The sequence below is a fragment of the Oryza glaberrima genome, chromosome 2 (genome assembly GCF_000147395.1).
Source record: "Oryza glaberrima chromosome 2, OglaRS2, whole genome shotgun sequence".
In the NCBI taxonomy this organism is placed as follows: Eukaryota; Viridiplantae; Streptophyta; class Magnoliopsida; order Poales; family Poaceae; genus Oryza; species Oryza glaberrima.
The window spans coordinates 322,764-338,358 of record NC_068327.1 but is presented as its reverse complement, the minus strand read 5'-3'; the positions used below and the strand labels follow the sequence as shown (position 1 = coordinate 338,358).

Sequence of the window (15,595 nt, the reverse complement as noted above, 5' to 3'; positions counted from 1 at the left end):
TGCAGAGTTACTATTGGTTTGACTCCTTCCAATGGCTCGATGATATCTGGAAATTACTCGGCACCAGTCTTGGCAGGGAATTGATCCATGCTTTGTTCTGTTGTCAGATAGTGCTACCTGATAATGTTTGTACGTCTCTGATGAGGTGCTTTCATCTGATTTCTTTGTCATCTGATTCTTTAAGAAAAACTAATTGCAGCTGGAAATTCTTACAGTTACAGTGTATTGTAACGTCCCGCCTCTCCCAGGCCAGGCCCGCTTACATCTGATAGCTTTCATAGGTCATGACAAACCAACACATGTCTTTTCTACACACTTTGTGCTCACTCGGTCACCCATCCCAAATTGCTCTAGGCCAAGCACGCTTAACCTTGAAGTTCTTTGGAGATTGGCTTTCGGAAAAGAAGTTGCAACTTGTTGATATGAGTATTCTATTAATCCCATTAAGCCCTAGGCCGGGATGTTACACCCCGAACTAGCCCTGAACAGAACTAGCCCGTGACGCTCCAAATTAACCTGTTAATCGATACCAGTCCCAGGAAACAGTGCTGGTATCACAGGAAGACAGAATATCACAGCAACAGAGGTCTCTTTGTTACAGAGTAGGAGTACAGTCATGTTGGGCTGCGGACAGATCCCGAGCTCACAACTACATTACAAAAGGGAAAGCGGAAGCCAAGACTTGGACCAAACATCACAAGCGCGTCTTGGGAACTAGGCCGAAACCCTAAAACTCATCGTAACCGACTTGCTCCTGGAAGAACTCCTCGTCAGCGGGATCCACATCATCTTCTTCAGCAACTGGGGGGGGGGTTATTTATATAGAGCAAGGGTGAGTACAGGAGTACTCAGCAAGCCATGGGAATTTAAGTGTTTAATGCAGGTTTCAAAGGAAAGGCTGTTGTTTTTGCAATTGATTTTATTTAAACTCCTTTTTGAAACGACTAAGTGAGTGCTTCTCAAACGACACGGATGAGGCAGTGCGTCTCGTCCGGTCGGAGTATGTGCAATGTATCAGTCTTTGAATTGATTCAAGGTTGGCACCCGGCCAACAACCTTAAAACGGCCACCCGGGCTTGGCTGATCCCATCAGCCGCAGATTTACCAAACATCGAACCCATTCCACAGCAGCAATTTCACAAAGCAGTAGTCAAACAAAACTACGCTAGGAATCACCTCACATCCGCCCATGACCGTGGGCACGGTTGTTCGAACAGTTTAATAACCTCTGCAGAGGGGGTACACTTTACCCATACGACATTACTAACCCGGATCATCCAGCCTGTGCAGAACGGCCACGTCTAGAGACCTTAAGGCTTTCATGACAAGGCATTTCGAAAGCCGACACAGGTTCACCATATGCCAACGAGAGGGGTCCCAGACCAACACCAGATTAGGTCCCAGACCATACTGTGCCAGGAAACCCGGGGGTTCTCCCCGGCACCACCCCGTTGAATCCACATGTCTCTTGGCATCATGTCTCCCCCGATTAGCTAGTTACTCAGCCAGGGGTGTCCCATTCCACCCATGTGGTCGCACTTGTCTTATGTTCGGATGTAATTCCAAGGAAACAGTCCTTAAGTGCAAGAGCGGGAAACCGTACTCCCGGTACGTTCCCCGGTCCGCGATTTTGGAAATTCATTTAGTTCACAAGCTCCGACCTAGGTGTCGGGTTTTCCAAGTCTTTTGCAAAACCCAAGTTTTACCCATCGTTGGATATTTTAAATTTTGAGGGGGGGGGGTGTTCCGATGTGCGTGTCCGAAGGCCCGTGCATCGAAGCACAACGGTCGACAAAAGGAGGTTTAAGTGTTCAATAATTCAAGGAGGGTAATTGCAGCAATTAGGATTGGGGGCCGGTAGGCTATCTCGCAAGCCGCAGCCGAATTACTTGTGTAAATCCTATTCATGCAATATTTGCGAAAAATAAATACTTAGATTTAAATTATAGGTGCAAGATGATCAAAGGTGACTTGCCTTGCTCGAGACATTGAGCTTGATCCTCGAAATCCTCGCACTGCGGGTCTTCGGGCTCCGAAACTACACGCGAAACGGGACAACTCAACAAACAGCGAAAATAAAGCCCTATTATTGACCTCTAAGCATGCCATTAGATAGATCTCGAGATTTGAGGAATTTTGGAAGTTGAACGGAGTCAAACGGACTTACGGTTGGGAAGATATTGAATTTCTAAGATTATTGGATTTTTGATCTAAAGGAAAAAGGATTTAATTAAACCCTTTTGAAAAAGAAAAGAAAGAGGGAGTAGGAACGGTTCGCGGGCGGCTTGAGCGCGGCCTGAGAGGGGTTGGCGCGGCCCGGCCTTGCCATTGGGCCGGCTGGCCAGAGGGGCGGCCCAAGGGGGCTCGCGGGGAGGGGAGGAGAGAGGGAGCCGGTGGGCCGGGTCCACCTTGCGTGGTCCTGGGTGGGACCCGCTTGTCGGCGGCTCGGCTCACCGTGAGCGAGGTGCACGCGGGGCGTGCTAGGGTTTGGGAAGGGGAGGCGCGGTGCACGCGCGGCTCGCGGTGGGCGCGGATGCGGCGGGCCCACGCGCAGCCTCACGGCTCGCGGTGGACCGCGCGTGCGAGCGGGGCCAAGGGGAGTGGCTGACCGGGGTTGGCTTGACCCGGTCTTGGCCGAGCTGGCACCGACGTGGCGCCTACGTGGCTGCCACGCGGGCCGGCTGGAGGAAGACGACGACGCCGGCCAGAACGGATGGCGGACGGCGACGGCGAGCGACGGGGTGATCTACGGCGAGGCAGGCGAAGGCGAGCACACCGGGAGGTTGCACGGAACGAGGGGAGACAAGCCAACGGCTCGGATTCGCCGGAGGGAGTTCGACGGCGGCGGATTGCGGCAGCGACCACCGGCGGCGAGAGAAGAGGGAAACGGCGACGAGACGACTAGGGTTCGATTCATTTACACTAGAGCATCTACGAGGTCTCCGGAGTTTGATTCTAGCGCCGGATTGGGCGGAGCTACGCCGAGCGAGGCCGGCGACGAGAGGCGCTATCGAGCTCGGGCGGCGACGGCGGCGAGCACACAGCGAGCGGCGGCAAGGGTTGGGGCGGCGCCAGCTGGCTACCGGGGGGGGGGGCTACTCGTGCTACTACTTGAGTCTAAGGGGGGAGATAGAGAGAGGAGGGAGAACGGGGAGATGCACTACCGTGCGGGCGGGCGCAGTGACGATGGCCGACGGCGCGGGGCGTGATCGCTCCGGCCTCGGGCCGGGGAAGAGGAGGGAGACGTGCGCCCGGAGTCCCCTTCACGCATCCTTCGCACGCTCCGGCTCTCCCGGTGCTTTGGCGACGAACGGCGGAGGCGAGACAGAGGGGGGCGGCAATGGCGCGGTGGAGCGAGGGCGAAAGGGAGAGGGAAAGGAAGAGGGGGCGCCTTGGATTTATAGGGGCAACAATGTCGGTTTGGGAGGGAGGAACCGACATTGGGTGGTCAAGCCAGCGAGCTGGCGCTCTGTTCTAGCGGCCAAAACGGCGACAGGGAGGATGACGCCGGCGGAGGAAGAGAAAAAGGAAAAAGAAGAAAGAAAGGGGAGCTTGCCCCTTGCTACTTTGGGAAAAGGAGGATGGAGAGAGAGGACAACGGGGCAGTGGGAGGAGGGGCTCTGCCTCCATCCCTTGGAAGCTTGCACGGAGGTGGCGGGGCCGGGTCGTGACGACGGCGATGACGGCGGGGGCGGTGTGGAGCGGAGCGGCGACACGGGCGGTAGGCGTGGCAGATGCTGACAGCGGTGGCGACCAGGCGGTCGGCCACCACGGTGCGCGCGCGCGGGAAGCAACGGCGCGCGGCGATTTGAGCGGCGCGGCTTGGGCACGCGTGCTGGCTCGCGGGGCCGAGCGGCTGCGCGGCTACAGGCGCGGCAGGGCAGCGGGGCCGGGCGACGCAGACGGCGCAGGTGCGGCACGGGCGGCGACCACGCGGGCGCGCGCGCGAAGCAACAGCGCGCGGGGGCCGATTTCGCGGGCGGGGAGCTCGCCGGGGATGGAGGCGGGGAGAGGGAGAGCGAGGGGGAGGCGCTCGGCGCGGCTCTCGCGCACGCGCACGCGCGGGCAGAGCGAGGGAGAGAGGGAGAGAGAGAGGGAGAGAGAGAGAGAGGGGGGGAGAGAGAGAAAGAGAAAGATGGGCCGAGAGGGAATCGGCCCACCGAACCAAGGGAGGCAAAATAGACTTTTGCGAAGGAATTCGATTTGGGAAGGAATTGGATTCGGGATTTGAATTCGACGATGGATTGGGGATTTAAGATCTGGAATTGGCACGGAGACTGACTACAAGCAAAGAAACAATTTTCGCAATTAGGGTTTTTAGAATTTAAATTTTTCCGCTAGACGCCACGACGGAACGGGCGCTACATGTATCCAAGGGATCCCCAAACCCTGGACTTTGCATGTTGTAAAACTTTGTTTTCCCCCTACTTAATTGAAATTGGCAGAACTCCTGACCTTCCCCTCGAAAAAAAAAATCTTACAGTTGGTTCTCATCTAATTTGGTCATCATCTGATCCTTACAGAAAATGAAAGAAAGGATGCACGTATGATGAGCGTGTTCAATGGGTTTAATTCAAAATCGGTTATGAAGTTGCAATTTGACTTTCCCTTATTCCCTTTGTAAGCATGCGCAGTGTCAGGCTGAGCTGTTGTTCATTGAAGGTATGTGTCCACAGTGCATTGAAATGTATTTCTCTGAGATACTACTGATGATACTCATGCTGAGCTGCTAACCAATCTAGCTAGCTGCCTCCCCAGTTCCCTTAATATGCTGCAAATAGCAGCTTTTGGCATTTAACAGTTCCAGCGGCAGTTTGTTTGTATTTTGGCTCGTCAAGAACATGATATATTAAACTCAACACGATGTAGAAAAAACATAAAGCAGAAGACAAAAATCTGATCTATGCATGTATTGTTTGTAGCTGTATAAGCATGTACTGTGCTACATTTGCCACGTCCCAGGCTTTGCATCCATGTGAGAATAATAAGCATGTGCATTTCTGTATTTCTTTTTGCGGGCTGAAAACAAATATAAAGAAATCAGGGAAAAAGAAAAAGGCAAACAACCCAGGCCAGCAAGATGTAAGAAGCATCAGTCTATCACGGGCCGCGAAACTCTTTTGTGCGTGTCTCTATCTTGGTGCAAATTAAGAGAGGATTCTTCACTTGGATACTTTTTGTTTGCAAAGAGGGAGGGAGAGAGAGACATATATATTATAACTCTGCATAAATCTTGACTCATGTGAAACATTTACAGAAGTATTGCTTGACCATGGCATCTTCTTCCCCTAGGTACAGTTGGATCGAAGGGAGCGATCCATCCATGATCCATCATCCATGCATTTCTTCATGGAGATATAGTAATTAATCGATCGGTCGAGATCGATCGAGATACAAAATTAAAGCAGAGACAAAAAAAAAGAAGCAAAGAGATAAAATTCTGAAGGCCAGGCCAGCAGCTAGCAGCAGGCGGCGGCGTCAAAAATGATTTACAAGTAAGCAGCAATAATGTAATAATGTAATAATGGAGAAGAAGAAGAAGAAGAAGAGAGGGTCTAGGCCATGTAGGCTTGGTTGTAGGAGGAGTCCATCTCGTGGACGACGAGCTTCTTGGCCGTGACGCGCGCGCTGGTGGCGTTGTTGAAGAGGAAGACGCCGGCGTTGGCGTAGATGGCCTCCGTGGGGTACACCCGCGACGTCGCCGTGGACCTCCCCCCCTGCGCGAAGCTCTCGACGATGGAGTGATCGACGAGCACCCGGAGGGAGAAGGTCTCGCCGTCGAGCACCGGGACGACGTTGCCGACGACCCTCTTGACGATGTCGTCGGCGTGCGACGACCTCGACTCGTCCTGGCAGAAGTGCGTCGTGACGCCGCCGTCGCTCCCCTTGGCCACGTAGAAGTACACGGCTGTCTGCTCCCCATCCCCGCGGTGGCGCTTGTCGGCGAGCACCAGCAGCCCGAAGGGGCCCAGGGCGCCCCGGCCGGCCGCGCCGCCGCTGGTGCTGCAGTTGTAGCCGACGTCGGCCTCGAGGACGGCGTCGACGGCGAGCGGGTCGAGCTGGAACTCGGCGAGGATGTCGAGCTGCGTGGCGCGGTGGAGGTTGAGCGGGAAGACGGAGGCGTAGTCGACGGTGATGCCGCCGAAGTCGGTGGAGTTGGTGCGCAGCGTCTCTACCTCCTCCACCGGCCATTGCAGCAGGTTGCTCCCCGTCTTGGTGTCCAGCTCCACCGTCCGAGGAATCGACTGCATGCCAATTTTTTTATTTTTACTAATTAGCTACTACTCCAGTAATTTAATTACACATGTTAATCATAATTATTATTACTATAGCTTGCTTCACATGAACCAAGCGATTTTGCATTATCTATCAGTACTGTGACAGCAAAGAAAATGAGAGCGGTGGAATTATATTGAAAAGCAAGCAAAAAAGACAGCCCTTTTTCTGGTGAAAAGAAAAGGTTGCAATCTATGAATCCCAGTTAAGTTGGGTGTGCAAATGATTTCAGTTAGGCAAAGCATCAGCAAAGACAAGCAGAATGCAGCTACAGCACATGGTTGCACATGAGTTATGGGCAAGGACAGCTATTCCTACTAGTAGTAACAGTTGCTAGGAGGACTAGAGCTTGGACACAAGCAATTCCATCCATCAACCAATAATAATACGATCTGTTTATTATGTCAATTATTGCAAAAAAGGGTATCTCAACAGTTGCTCCGGTCGGTAGCTGAGCAGTGGGGCCCCAACAGGATATCCGCATTCATTCCTGGATGAAGCTAAGCGACATTTTGACAACCAACATGACAAGCTTTTTGTTTGTTCGCGTCATCTCTCTCGCTCTTCACAAGTGGCTGCCATTATTTGATTGCTACGCCACACTCCGGCAGGCATATGCATATGTACGTGTTGTTCGTCGATCCAACGTGTCAATGGAGCCCAGTAAAAGTGCACATATGCATGCCAATGATGCCTAGCTAATCATGCATGCTAGCTAATTACTAGTAGTAGCTGGATTAATTAATATATACTCCCTCAAAACGAGTTATAAGTTGTTTTTAATTTTAGTCAAATTCCTGCTTTAAATTTAACTAAGTTTATAGAAAAAGTAGTAAAATTTTCACCCAAAACAAATATATTATAAAAATATATTTAATTATTGATTTGATGAAACTAATTTAATATATGTTTGTCCATAAATTTAGTTAAACTTAAAATAGTTTAGGGAGGTAATGAAGCTGTACCTGGAGGGAAGACCAACCCTTGGCGACGTCGGCGCGCTCGGAGTCGGTCTCGCCGACCCAACCCCAGAGGACGCGGCGGCGCTTGGCCGGATCGTAGAAGGTCTTGGAGGCATAGAACTTGCCCCAGTCGTAGCGGAGGCCGATGCCGACGTCGGCGGCGGCGTCCAGCGGCGTCCACGCGTTCCTCGCCGGGTCGTACCTCCCCAGCGCGTAGTAGTCATGGCGGTCGTCGTCCATGCTCGCCTTCATCACGTGCACCACCCCCTTGTTCCTCGCGTACATCGCCTCCGTCATGTCCACCCCCTCGCCGCCGGCCACCGGGTAGAAGTCGATGCACTCCCACATCCCCGTGGCCTCGACGCGGTGGAGGAGGCCCGGGAGGAGGTCGTAGGTGACGAAGTCGGCGGTGCGGTAGACGACGGCGATGCCGGCGTGGTGCTCGTCCTTGGAGCCGATGACGATCCGCCAGTCGCCGTCGGAGGGGTCGCGCCAGGCGGTGGTGGGGTCGCGGAAGTCGCGGTCGCCGATGGTGCGGGGAGGGTAGAGGACGGGGTTGGCGTGGTACTTGGTCCAGTTGGTGAGGAGGGGGTCGTCGGGGTCGGAGGGGACGGCGAGGCACTGGACCTGGACGGAGGCGTTGGTGGAGCCGGTGTAGAGCATGGCGAGGCGGCCGTCGGGGAGGGTGGTGGCGGAGCCGGTCCAGACGCCGTTGACGTCGTACCACTGGTCGGGAACCATGGCGAGGGGGAGGTGGCGCCAGTGGACGAGGTCGCGGGACACCGCGTGCCCCCACGCGATCTTGTTGCCCCACACCGCCCCATCCGGGTTGTACTGGTAGAACAGGTGGTACCAACCCTTGTAGTACACCGGACCTGCATTGCATTTCCAATGTTAATTTGATTATATATTGTAATTTGAATTTTATCTATCTAAAAATTAATGCAATTCGAATTCTACATGCATGCAGCATGCCTGGTCGGTTGGTGCGGTTGGAATCTTAAGGGTATCTCGGTTTTCCTTTTTTATTTTTAAATCTTTTCTCAAAAATAAATAAAAAAAGGAAAATGGGGCTGGAAGAATCTTAACCATAAAACGTTCCTCCAAAATGGGAATTTATTTAATAGCATTTGAATGTTGTCAGATCTAGAAGAACGAACGAACAGAGCGGAAGGAATGAACGAATTGAGATGAGAAAACAATCAATCGATCGATCGAAGAAGGAAAATAAAAGAAAAAAAATGCAAAGAAATTAAGTACCGTTGGGATCGTTCATCCAGTTCCTCTCGGGCTGGAAATGGAATCCTGTGCGCTGCCATTGCAGCATCGCGTTGCTCCACGGGAACGCCTCCCCACCCGCCGCGCCGCCCATCAGCCTCACCATCTCCTCCGCCCCCGACGTCTTCTCCGACACGCCGAACTCCGGCCCCCTGCTCGCCATCTCCATCTCCACCACCCCCGGGACGACCATCGTCGTCGTCGCGGGGCGCCCGGCGAGCCTGACGCCGGAGAGGACCGACACGGCGAGGATCACCGCGGCGGAGGCGAGGAACAGGGCGACGCATAGCGGGCGCCTCCGGGAACGGCGGGCGGCGGCGAGGTCGGCGGAGGCGGCGTCCCCGGCGGGGAGCGGCGAGTAGGAGTAGGGAAGCGCCGAGGCGTCGGCGACGTCGTCCCGGGTCTCCATGATCGTCGCGTCGCCGCGAGATGGATATAATATTAGTACAAGAAAGAAAAAGGGAGGAGAGGAGAAGAGGAGATTAGTTTGCGTTTGCGTTGTGTGCGGGATTGGCGAGGGGTCGGAGGATGTATTTATAGTGCCTCCGATCCAATTGCTATTTCTATTTCTTGTATTGCTAATACTAGTATTAGAGTTCGGATCCATCACTAATTTATTTGTTTATTTTATTTAGTTATTATTATTATGTGGTGGATTGATGCTGGATGCACGTGGCGCGGGCCCATTGGTTGTTCGCCTATTTGGCCCAGTTGCCAGCCTCCGTTAATCGATCATCGATAGGCTGTTAATTTGACGAGAGAAGAGTAGGTGAATCTTACGAGAGGAGATTCCTCGCCTATCTCACCGGAGTCCCGCGTCACACACTGCATGCTTCACTGCCCGGGCCACATAGAAATTTCATGGTGTTTTTTCTTGTTTTGTTAGAAATACAAGTTAATGTTAGATGTTTTGTCGGTATAGTTGTATATAAACGCTAGCTAGTCATATTTGTAGAAATAGAAATCATTGTTATATGTCAAATATCGTTTTTAATTTTAGAATTTAGCGTGTAATTTTAAATTACGCAGGAAAACCCGCTACTTCATTATTATAAATAAAAATAAGTACGTGCTCTAACTTATTGTGATTCATAGTTGCTAACCTAATTCATTCCGTAAGTATTGGAAGGCGGAGGGGGGATTTCTAGCGGTGGCTCCTCGATTCTCCCACTACAGTAACTAGTGGTGGATCGATCAGTTAGAGTTTAGGGTCTAAGGGGGCTAGCTAGGAAAGTTCGCTAGGGTTAGAGGGAATGTTTGGTGGCTGTAGAGCAGGAGGATGACGAGGCAACGTCCACACCATCTAAGCCACGGATTAGTGGCAGGGTGACAGATAGGGCTGACAGTGGGGGTGAGAGATCTTAATCAGTTATTAGGCGGGTGACGATGTAGGAGCTGTTGGAGACGAGGAAGACAACGGGGTGACACCCCGCTCACGGAGAAGGAGAGGAGGTTGATCTAGTAGGCTTTTTTGGCGCCTGCGAAGCGGCGACAGATGGATCTATCTTAGAGGATTGAGAAGCTCAATGTCGAAAATAGCGTGCACTCAAACAGAGTTAGCGGTGAAGAGAGAGAAGGACATAGCAGTACAGATCTATAGTGATCTAACGGTTTAGAATTCACATGATTTTAGGGTATTTATTTCTGTCAAGAGATGGCCGGTTAGGCAGTCCTTTCTATAATTACATGCGGCGTCGACGGCATGCTATGATTAGTGTTGTGTTGATAGATGCACTAGTTTGAGCTAGCTAAAGCAGGAGCACATGTACGCAGCTACCCCACCATGGATGGAGGTGACGCTGTCTAAGCTAGCTAGCTAGTTTAATACTGTACTAATTAATAGTGTTTGATTAAACGCGCAGAGAAAAATAAGTAACGCATAATTAATTCGAGCGAGTATATATAGTCCATATATATGCATCGATGGATCTACAGCTGGCTGACATGTGGGCTGGCTTTGGATGCCCCCACCATATATTTCATCACACTACCGTGACAGATATACACAGTTCATGCATCGATCAAACTCAGCTGTGAAATCTGTATAATAATTATACTAATTAATATATATTAAATTTCTTCTCTGCATGCTGTTCATGTACACATACTACCTGAATGAGAGTTTCAATGCCTTGCCAAATTATAACATGCACACCATTATACCATGGCAAGTGTCAGGCATGTTTTGGTTTGCATCTCCAACAGAGAATCGGTCATGTGATGTATGTATATACTATGGCTTATTATATATTGCAGTTAGCAGGTATGTGTATATGCAGAGACAAGAATGCATGGTTAACCTGTGCAACTCAGCAACATGCGTGTGTAATATAATTATATAACATGCGCTTTGTCCGGATCTAGCTTCGATATTTATATATCGATCCCTTCCAAAATCCTGGTTCAATCTATTGCAATTTGCAAGTTCTAATATGCTACTACTAATATATATATGCATGATATATTGTTATTCTTTAATTTTATTAGCCAGCTGCTCTGGTCGGCGGCGCTACCAAACTTTATTGGAGTAACATAGACAGAAGGCCAGCAAAAGCACGAATTGGTTACCTATATAGTGGCTTGCTTAATGAAGAGGAAAAAGGCTAGCTGCTTACTCAACATTAGTAGAAGACTAATTAAAAGTCAATTTCATAAAACCTACCTTGCACATTACAATCTAAGTTACACAAACATATGGCATATAACTCTGAGTATTATAGGTTGACCTTCAATTAATATTTAGACATACACCATGTATCCAAATTTAAAAAGCAGATGCAACACTTATATGATAGATAAAAAACTTATAAATTTAACATGTGATTGTAGAAAAAAAATGTATGCATGGTAAATCAAAGTCAAAATTGTTGATAGTGTAGTTTGTAAAACTTTACGACCATAATATATACTTGCACTACTATATAAAGACATACAAGTCGGCACTATAGGTGCTGGAAATGATATAACCGGCACCTATAGTATTTATTTCCCGCCCACGTGTTAAAACCATTGTGGTTTTGTGTAATTTAGACTATAATATATGAAGTTTTATTGAATTTACTCATTAATTAATTAGCATCACAAGGAACACAATGTTATATATAAAGTCAAACTCTAAATTTTGATCAATTAGCCAAACTAGCTACAGGTATATTTATTTAGTGCATAAAGTTATACCAACAGATTCATCTTTCAAAAAGCTTTCATAAAACATTGGTTCCATAAATATTATAAATATACTTATGCACAACGAATAGTTAAAGAATGATACCTTTTTCCAAATAAACATGCTCTATAATTTTCTACGGAGGGAGTATCACGTTTACTCTACGCCTTGCATCAACCGCTCGTCACACCTTGAACCAATTGGTTCCTTTGCGTCCATCGGTGAATCGGCCGGAATCCTTATTAGCTACTAGCTATGAGATGTTGATGAGTCAGGACGTACTAGCAGTAACTCAATTCAGTCCCCATCAAATTTAGGTACTGATCTAGCCTATCAATTATTTTTCAGTAAAAAATATGACGCCATAAATATAACTACTCCTTTATTATTATCATAGATATGATTTCCATACTTCTAAACGGTATGTTTTTTTTAAAAAAAATTACTCATCAGTTCTTAGCTAGAGAACTTTATACGCTATGAAAAAGAACCTTTAAAATCGACCTATTAACTTTCTACTTCTTCCATTTTATACTATTGGTCGTTTTATTTTTTTCTGGTCAAACTTTGTTAAGTTTGATTAAGTTTATAGATAGATTTAGCAATATTTAAAGCACTGATTAGTTTTATTTAATCTAACATGAATTATGTTTTAATGAAATGTTTGTTTTTTCTTAAAAAACTATTATATTTTTCTATAAACTGGTCAAACTTAAAAAAAAATTAACTTAAGAAAAAAATCAAAATAACTTATACTATGAAATGGAGGGAGTAATATTTGACACATTCATTTAAAAGCAGGAGATCCGCAATTTCATTACTGCATTCATTTAAATCCTCGAATTAATAACTATCATGAACTCAGTTCTATCCCTCACCAATCCCTTAAATCATCCAAAACAATTCAATCGGTGGCCAATGCGTAGATGATGGATGTAAGGGCAGACCAGCCACGTGGAGGGAAGGTGACACTTAATGGTGGTGAAGTTTTGAGCTCTTCTCCCCCCTGAATTTCGCACCACGTCACAGCTATTGGATTCTCTCTTCACTCTCTGTCTCTGTCCCCTCTCTGAAAGAGAAGAGGAAGAAGAGATGGACAAGAGAAAGAAAGTGAATTATTGTTGTCGAGATGCACCAATGATTCCATGGCCCACAAATAATTTATCGGCGTTTTCTTAACTTGCGAATCGACGATGGCTGCCAATTAAGTCTATCTTGTGCTCTTCTGTCGATCGCTTGCTGCTGGTCCAGTAGTCAAGCAAACCCTCCATTTCCTCTTTCTTTCTTTCTTAATTTCTTTTTCTTTCTCTCAGTCTCTCTTGATTTCGTTGCCTTGCATGGCTAGCTTGTTCATTTCAGCAAGCAAATGAAATGATCGAAAGGCTACAAGCAAAACACACATTGGTGAAATTGGACAAAATGTGGCCTGATCCTGCCTACATGCTCTCACGTTAGAGACCGAAAACAACACAACAGAAAATAGTACAGACTAATAAAGGGCAACGACTACCATCTATTTCCAGCCACTATTTTTATATATATCCATTACCTAAGAAAAAAGAAACTAGTAATTAATAGTAATTGCCAACTTCGTACTCAGCTAACTTGAGAAAGCGATGGATTGATTGATGACCATATACTCCGTTTCCTGTATGGGCAGTGTATAAGCCATGGCCATGGATATATGATGATTTATCTCTGCATCATATCGTTGTTGTTATGCCAAGTGGCACTAGCTATATAGCTAGCATTATTGATTTGCTGTTTCGTCGTCAGTTAGCTAGCTAGCTCTGAGACTGATAGCAGACAGAATCCTCGTTCGGTGATCGCATCGCCATACATGTGCCTTCAGCCGACTGGATCGATCGATCGAAGATGCGATGCAGCTGCAGCGATCGATCTCTACCACTAGCAGCAGCAGCGAGCAGATGTCATGTCTGTTTCATTCGTTAATCTGCACATTCTGGATACATCGATCAAATGTCCACCTGTGATAACCCAAACCACAGGTGCTGCATGCTAGCTGCTGTGCTAGCATGGAGTAGATTAACCTGTGACTTTCATACACACAATCTTCAGACAAACATATTCAGAAAAAGAACTGTACGTATTGCTGCCTGCTGATCGAATATGTATGTATCATCAGTAACATAGTCTACAAATTATATATGCGTTATCTCACCTTACTATCGAGTTCATTGCATTGGTCACAATGCCAGTAATGATATCTATAGTTACCTTCGCATGTATAATGCCTCACACGGCACAAATATAATAAGTTCAGTTGATAGAATGATTTGATTCATTTCTATGACGGGGGAAGCGGCGGCTTGGAATGTTAATTTAGCTAGCGGACGTGTGATATGGATATGAAATGGCATTAAATCAACCAAGTACAATAATGCAACGCGTACGATTGGAAGAGAGGACTACTGAATGTATATATTGGAGCCATCAAAACGCATATGCTATGGACCACACGTACGTCCACGACGATGGTGGAGTGAAAACTCGTGACTGTGCTTCACTCCACAGTATAATTACCACAGGAAACACAATGATTTATACAACAGCCATATGTGTATAAGCCATTTTTACTCTCTTTATGTAATAACTAAGGACAAGAACAATAATGAGATAACGAAAAGTAACATGTGAATAAAACTTTTATAAACGTGTTCTTAGTGATCTAAAAGCAAAGGCCGAAAAATAGATTTTGATGAAAAAACCTCAAAATCAGCCTCAAATTTAAGGTTAAAAATTAAAATTTTGTCTGATAAGCATAAGCATAAATGAAAAGATGAGATCCGTAAGTTGTCTCTTCGCTAGGTCAGCTGAGCAAAGTTCAGCCCTTTATTAATTTTCTTTTCAGCTAATTTGTCAAATTATTGTCATGAATTATTTGCACCAAGCCTCTGAAAAGATTTCTACTGCATTATTTACACCACTTGTTCTAAGCTACAATTTATTTGGTTTGTTTCTCAAAATATTTAATTTACCCCATAATCAAGTATGTAATCCACGGCAATTATCTGTTGAATGTTTATTGTTTTATTTTATTTATCAATAAAGTAATCCTTTGCCTTTCTCTTTATAAAAAGTAGTAGTGGTAAATCATCAACCAGTCTAGTAGCTGGCCAATCCAAAACAAATTAGCTGGTGGCTTGAAATTAAGAGTAGACCAGATCAACCACGTGGTGGAATAGTTCTCCGGCCTGAAATTTGTGCCAAGTCACTAGCTATATTATCGGATTATCTCTTACACAACCACACTGCACGGTCTCTTTCTCCCTCTTTTCACTCGGTATGAAAATGAATTTGCTTTTGTTCAGATGATTCAGTGGCCCACAAACAATGCATGTGTAGTATCTGGTGTTAATTGTTTCTGAATTGATGGCGATGGTTTCCAACAGATTAATCGGGCCGCACAAGCAAATTAATTAGTAAAACGTTTACATTTTCTTCCTTCCTTATTTCTTTCTTTCTTCCACCACCTTTTGTATTCGCAAGAAAAATGAAAAGCTTTCTTTCGTTGCAGTAATGATTTGGCCACAAATTTCAAAATCGACCAATGTTGACTAGTAAGGAATGCCTGCTAGCCTATCAACGACAAAGAGCGAAAACACCACAAACACAAATTAACCATAAGTTCTTAAATTTGTGACAAAATTTTAGTGATGCGGAATTGGTTGTTAGCTTCACTGATGCGGATTATACAAATACGTCCAAGTATAATCTTCACCTAAGATTTTTGTGATCCTCTCAAAATAATCATCATATAATAGGGGTCTCTCTTCGTCTATTTGTGAAAGAGTGAATGGGCATCGTTGAATGCGCTACACATGCTGCCACCGTATGTATGCAGCTATCCAAGATTAATTTCTGATGGTGCAACTCCATCCAATATTTAAAG

At 46.9% G+C, this 15,595-nt stretch overlaps 1 protein-coding gene across 1 annotated transcript; it reads right to left on the bottom strand.

Moving 5' to 3' along the window:
- Positions 1 to 5,421: 5,421 nt before the first annotated feature.
- On the bottom strand, positions 5,422 to 9,019 carry LOC127762806 (sucrose:sucrose 1-fructosyltransferase-like). The gene is made up of 3 exons (XM_052287300.1): positions 8,499 to 9,019; positions 7,242 to 8,113; positions 5,422 to 6,245 (listed from the first exon to the last, which is right to left on the bottom strand). The coding sequence occupies exons 1-3, from the start codon at positions 8,923 to 8,925 to the stop codon at positions 5,556 to 5,558; spliced, it is 1,989 nt and encodes a 662-aa protein (XP_052143260.1). The 5' UTR covers positions 8,926 to 9,019; the 3' UTR covers positions 5,422 to 5,555.
- Between the last annotated feature and the right edge of the window lie 6,576 nt (positions 9,020 to 15,595).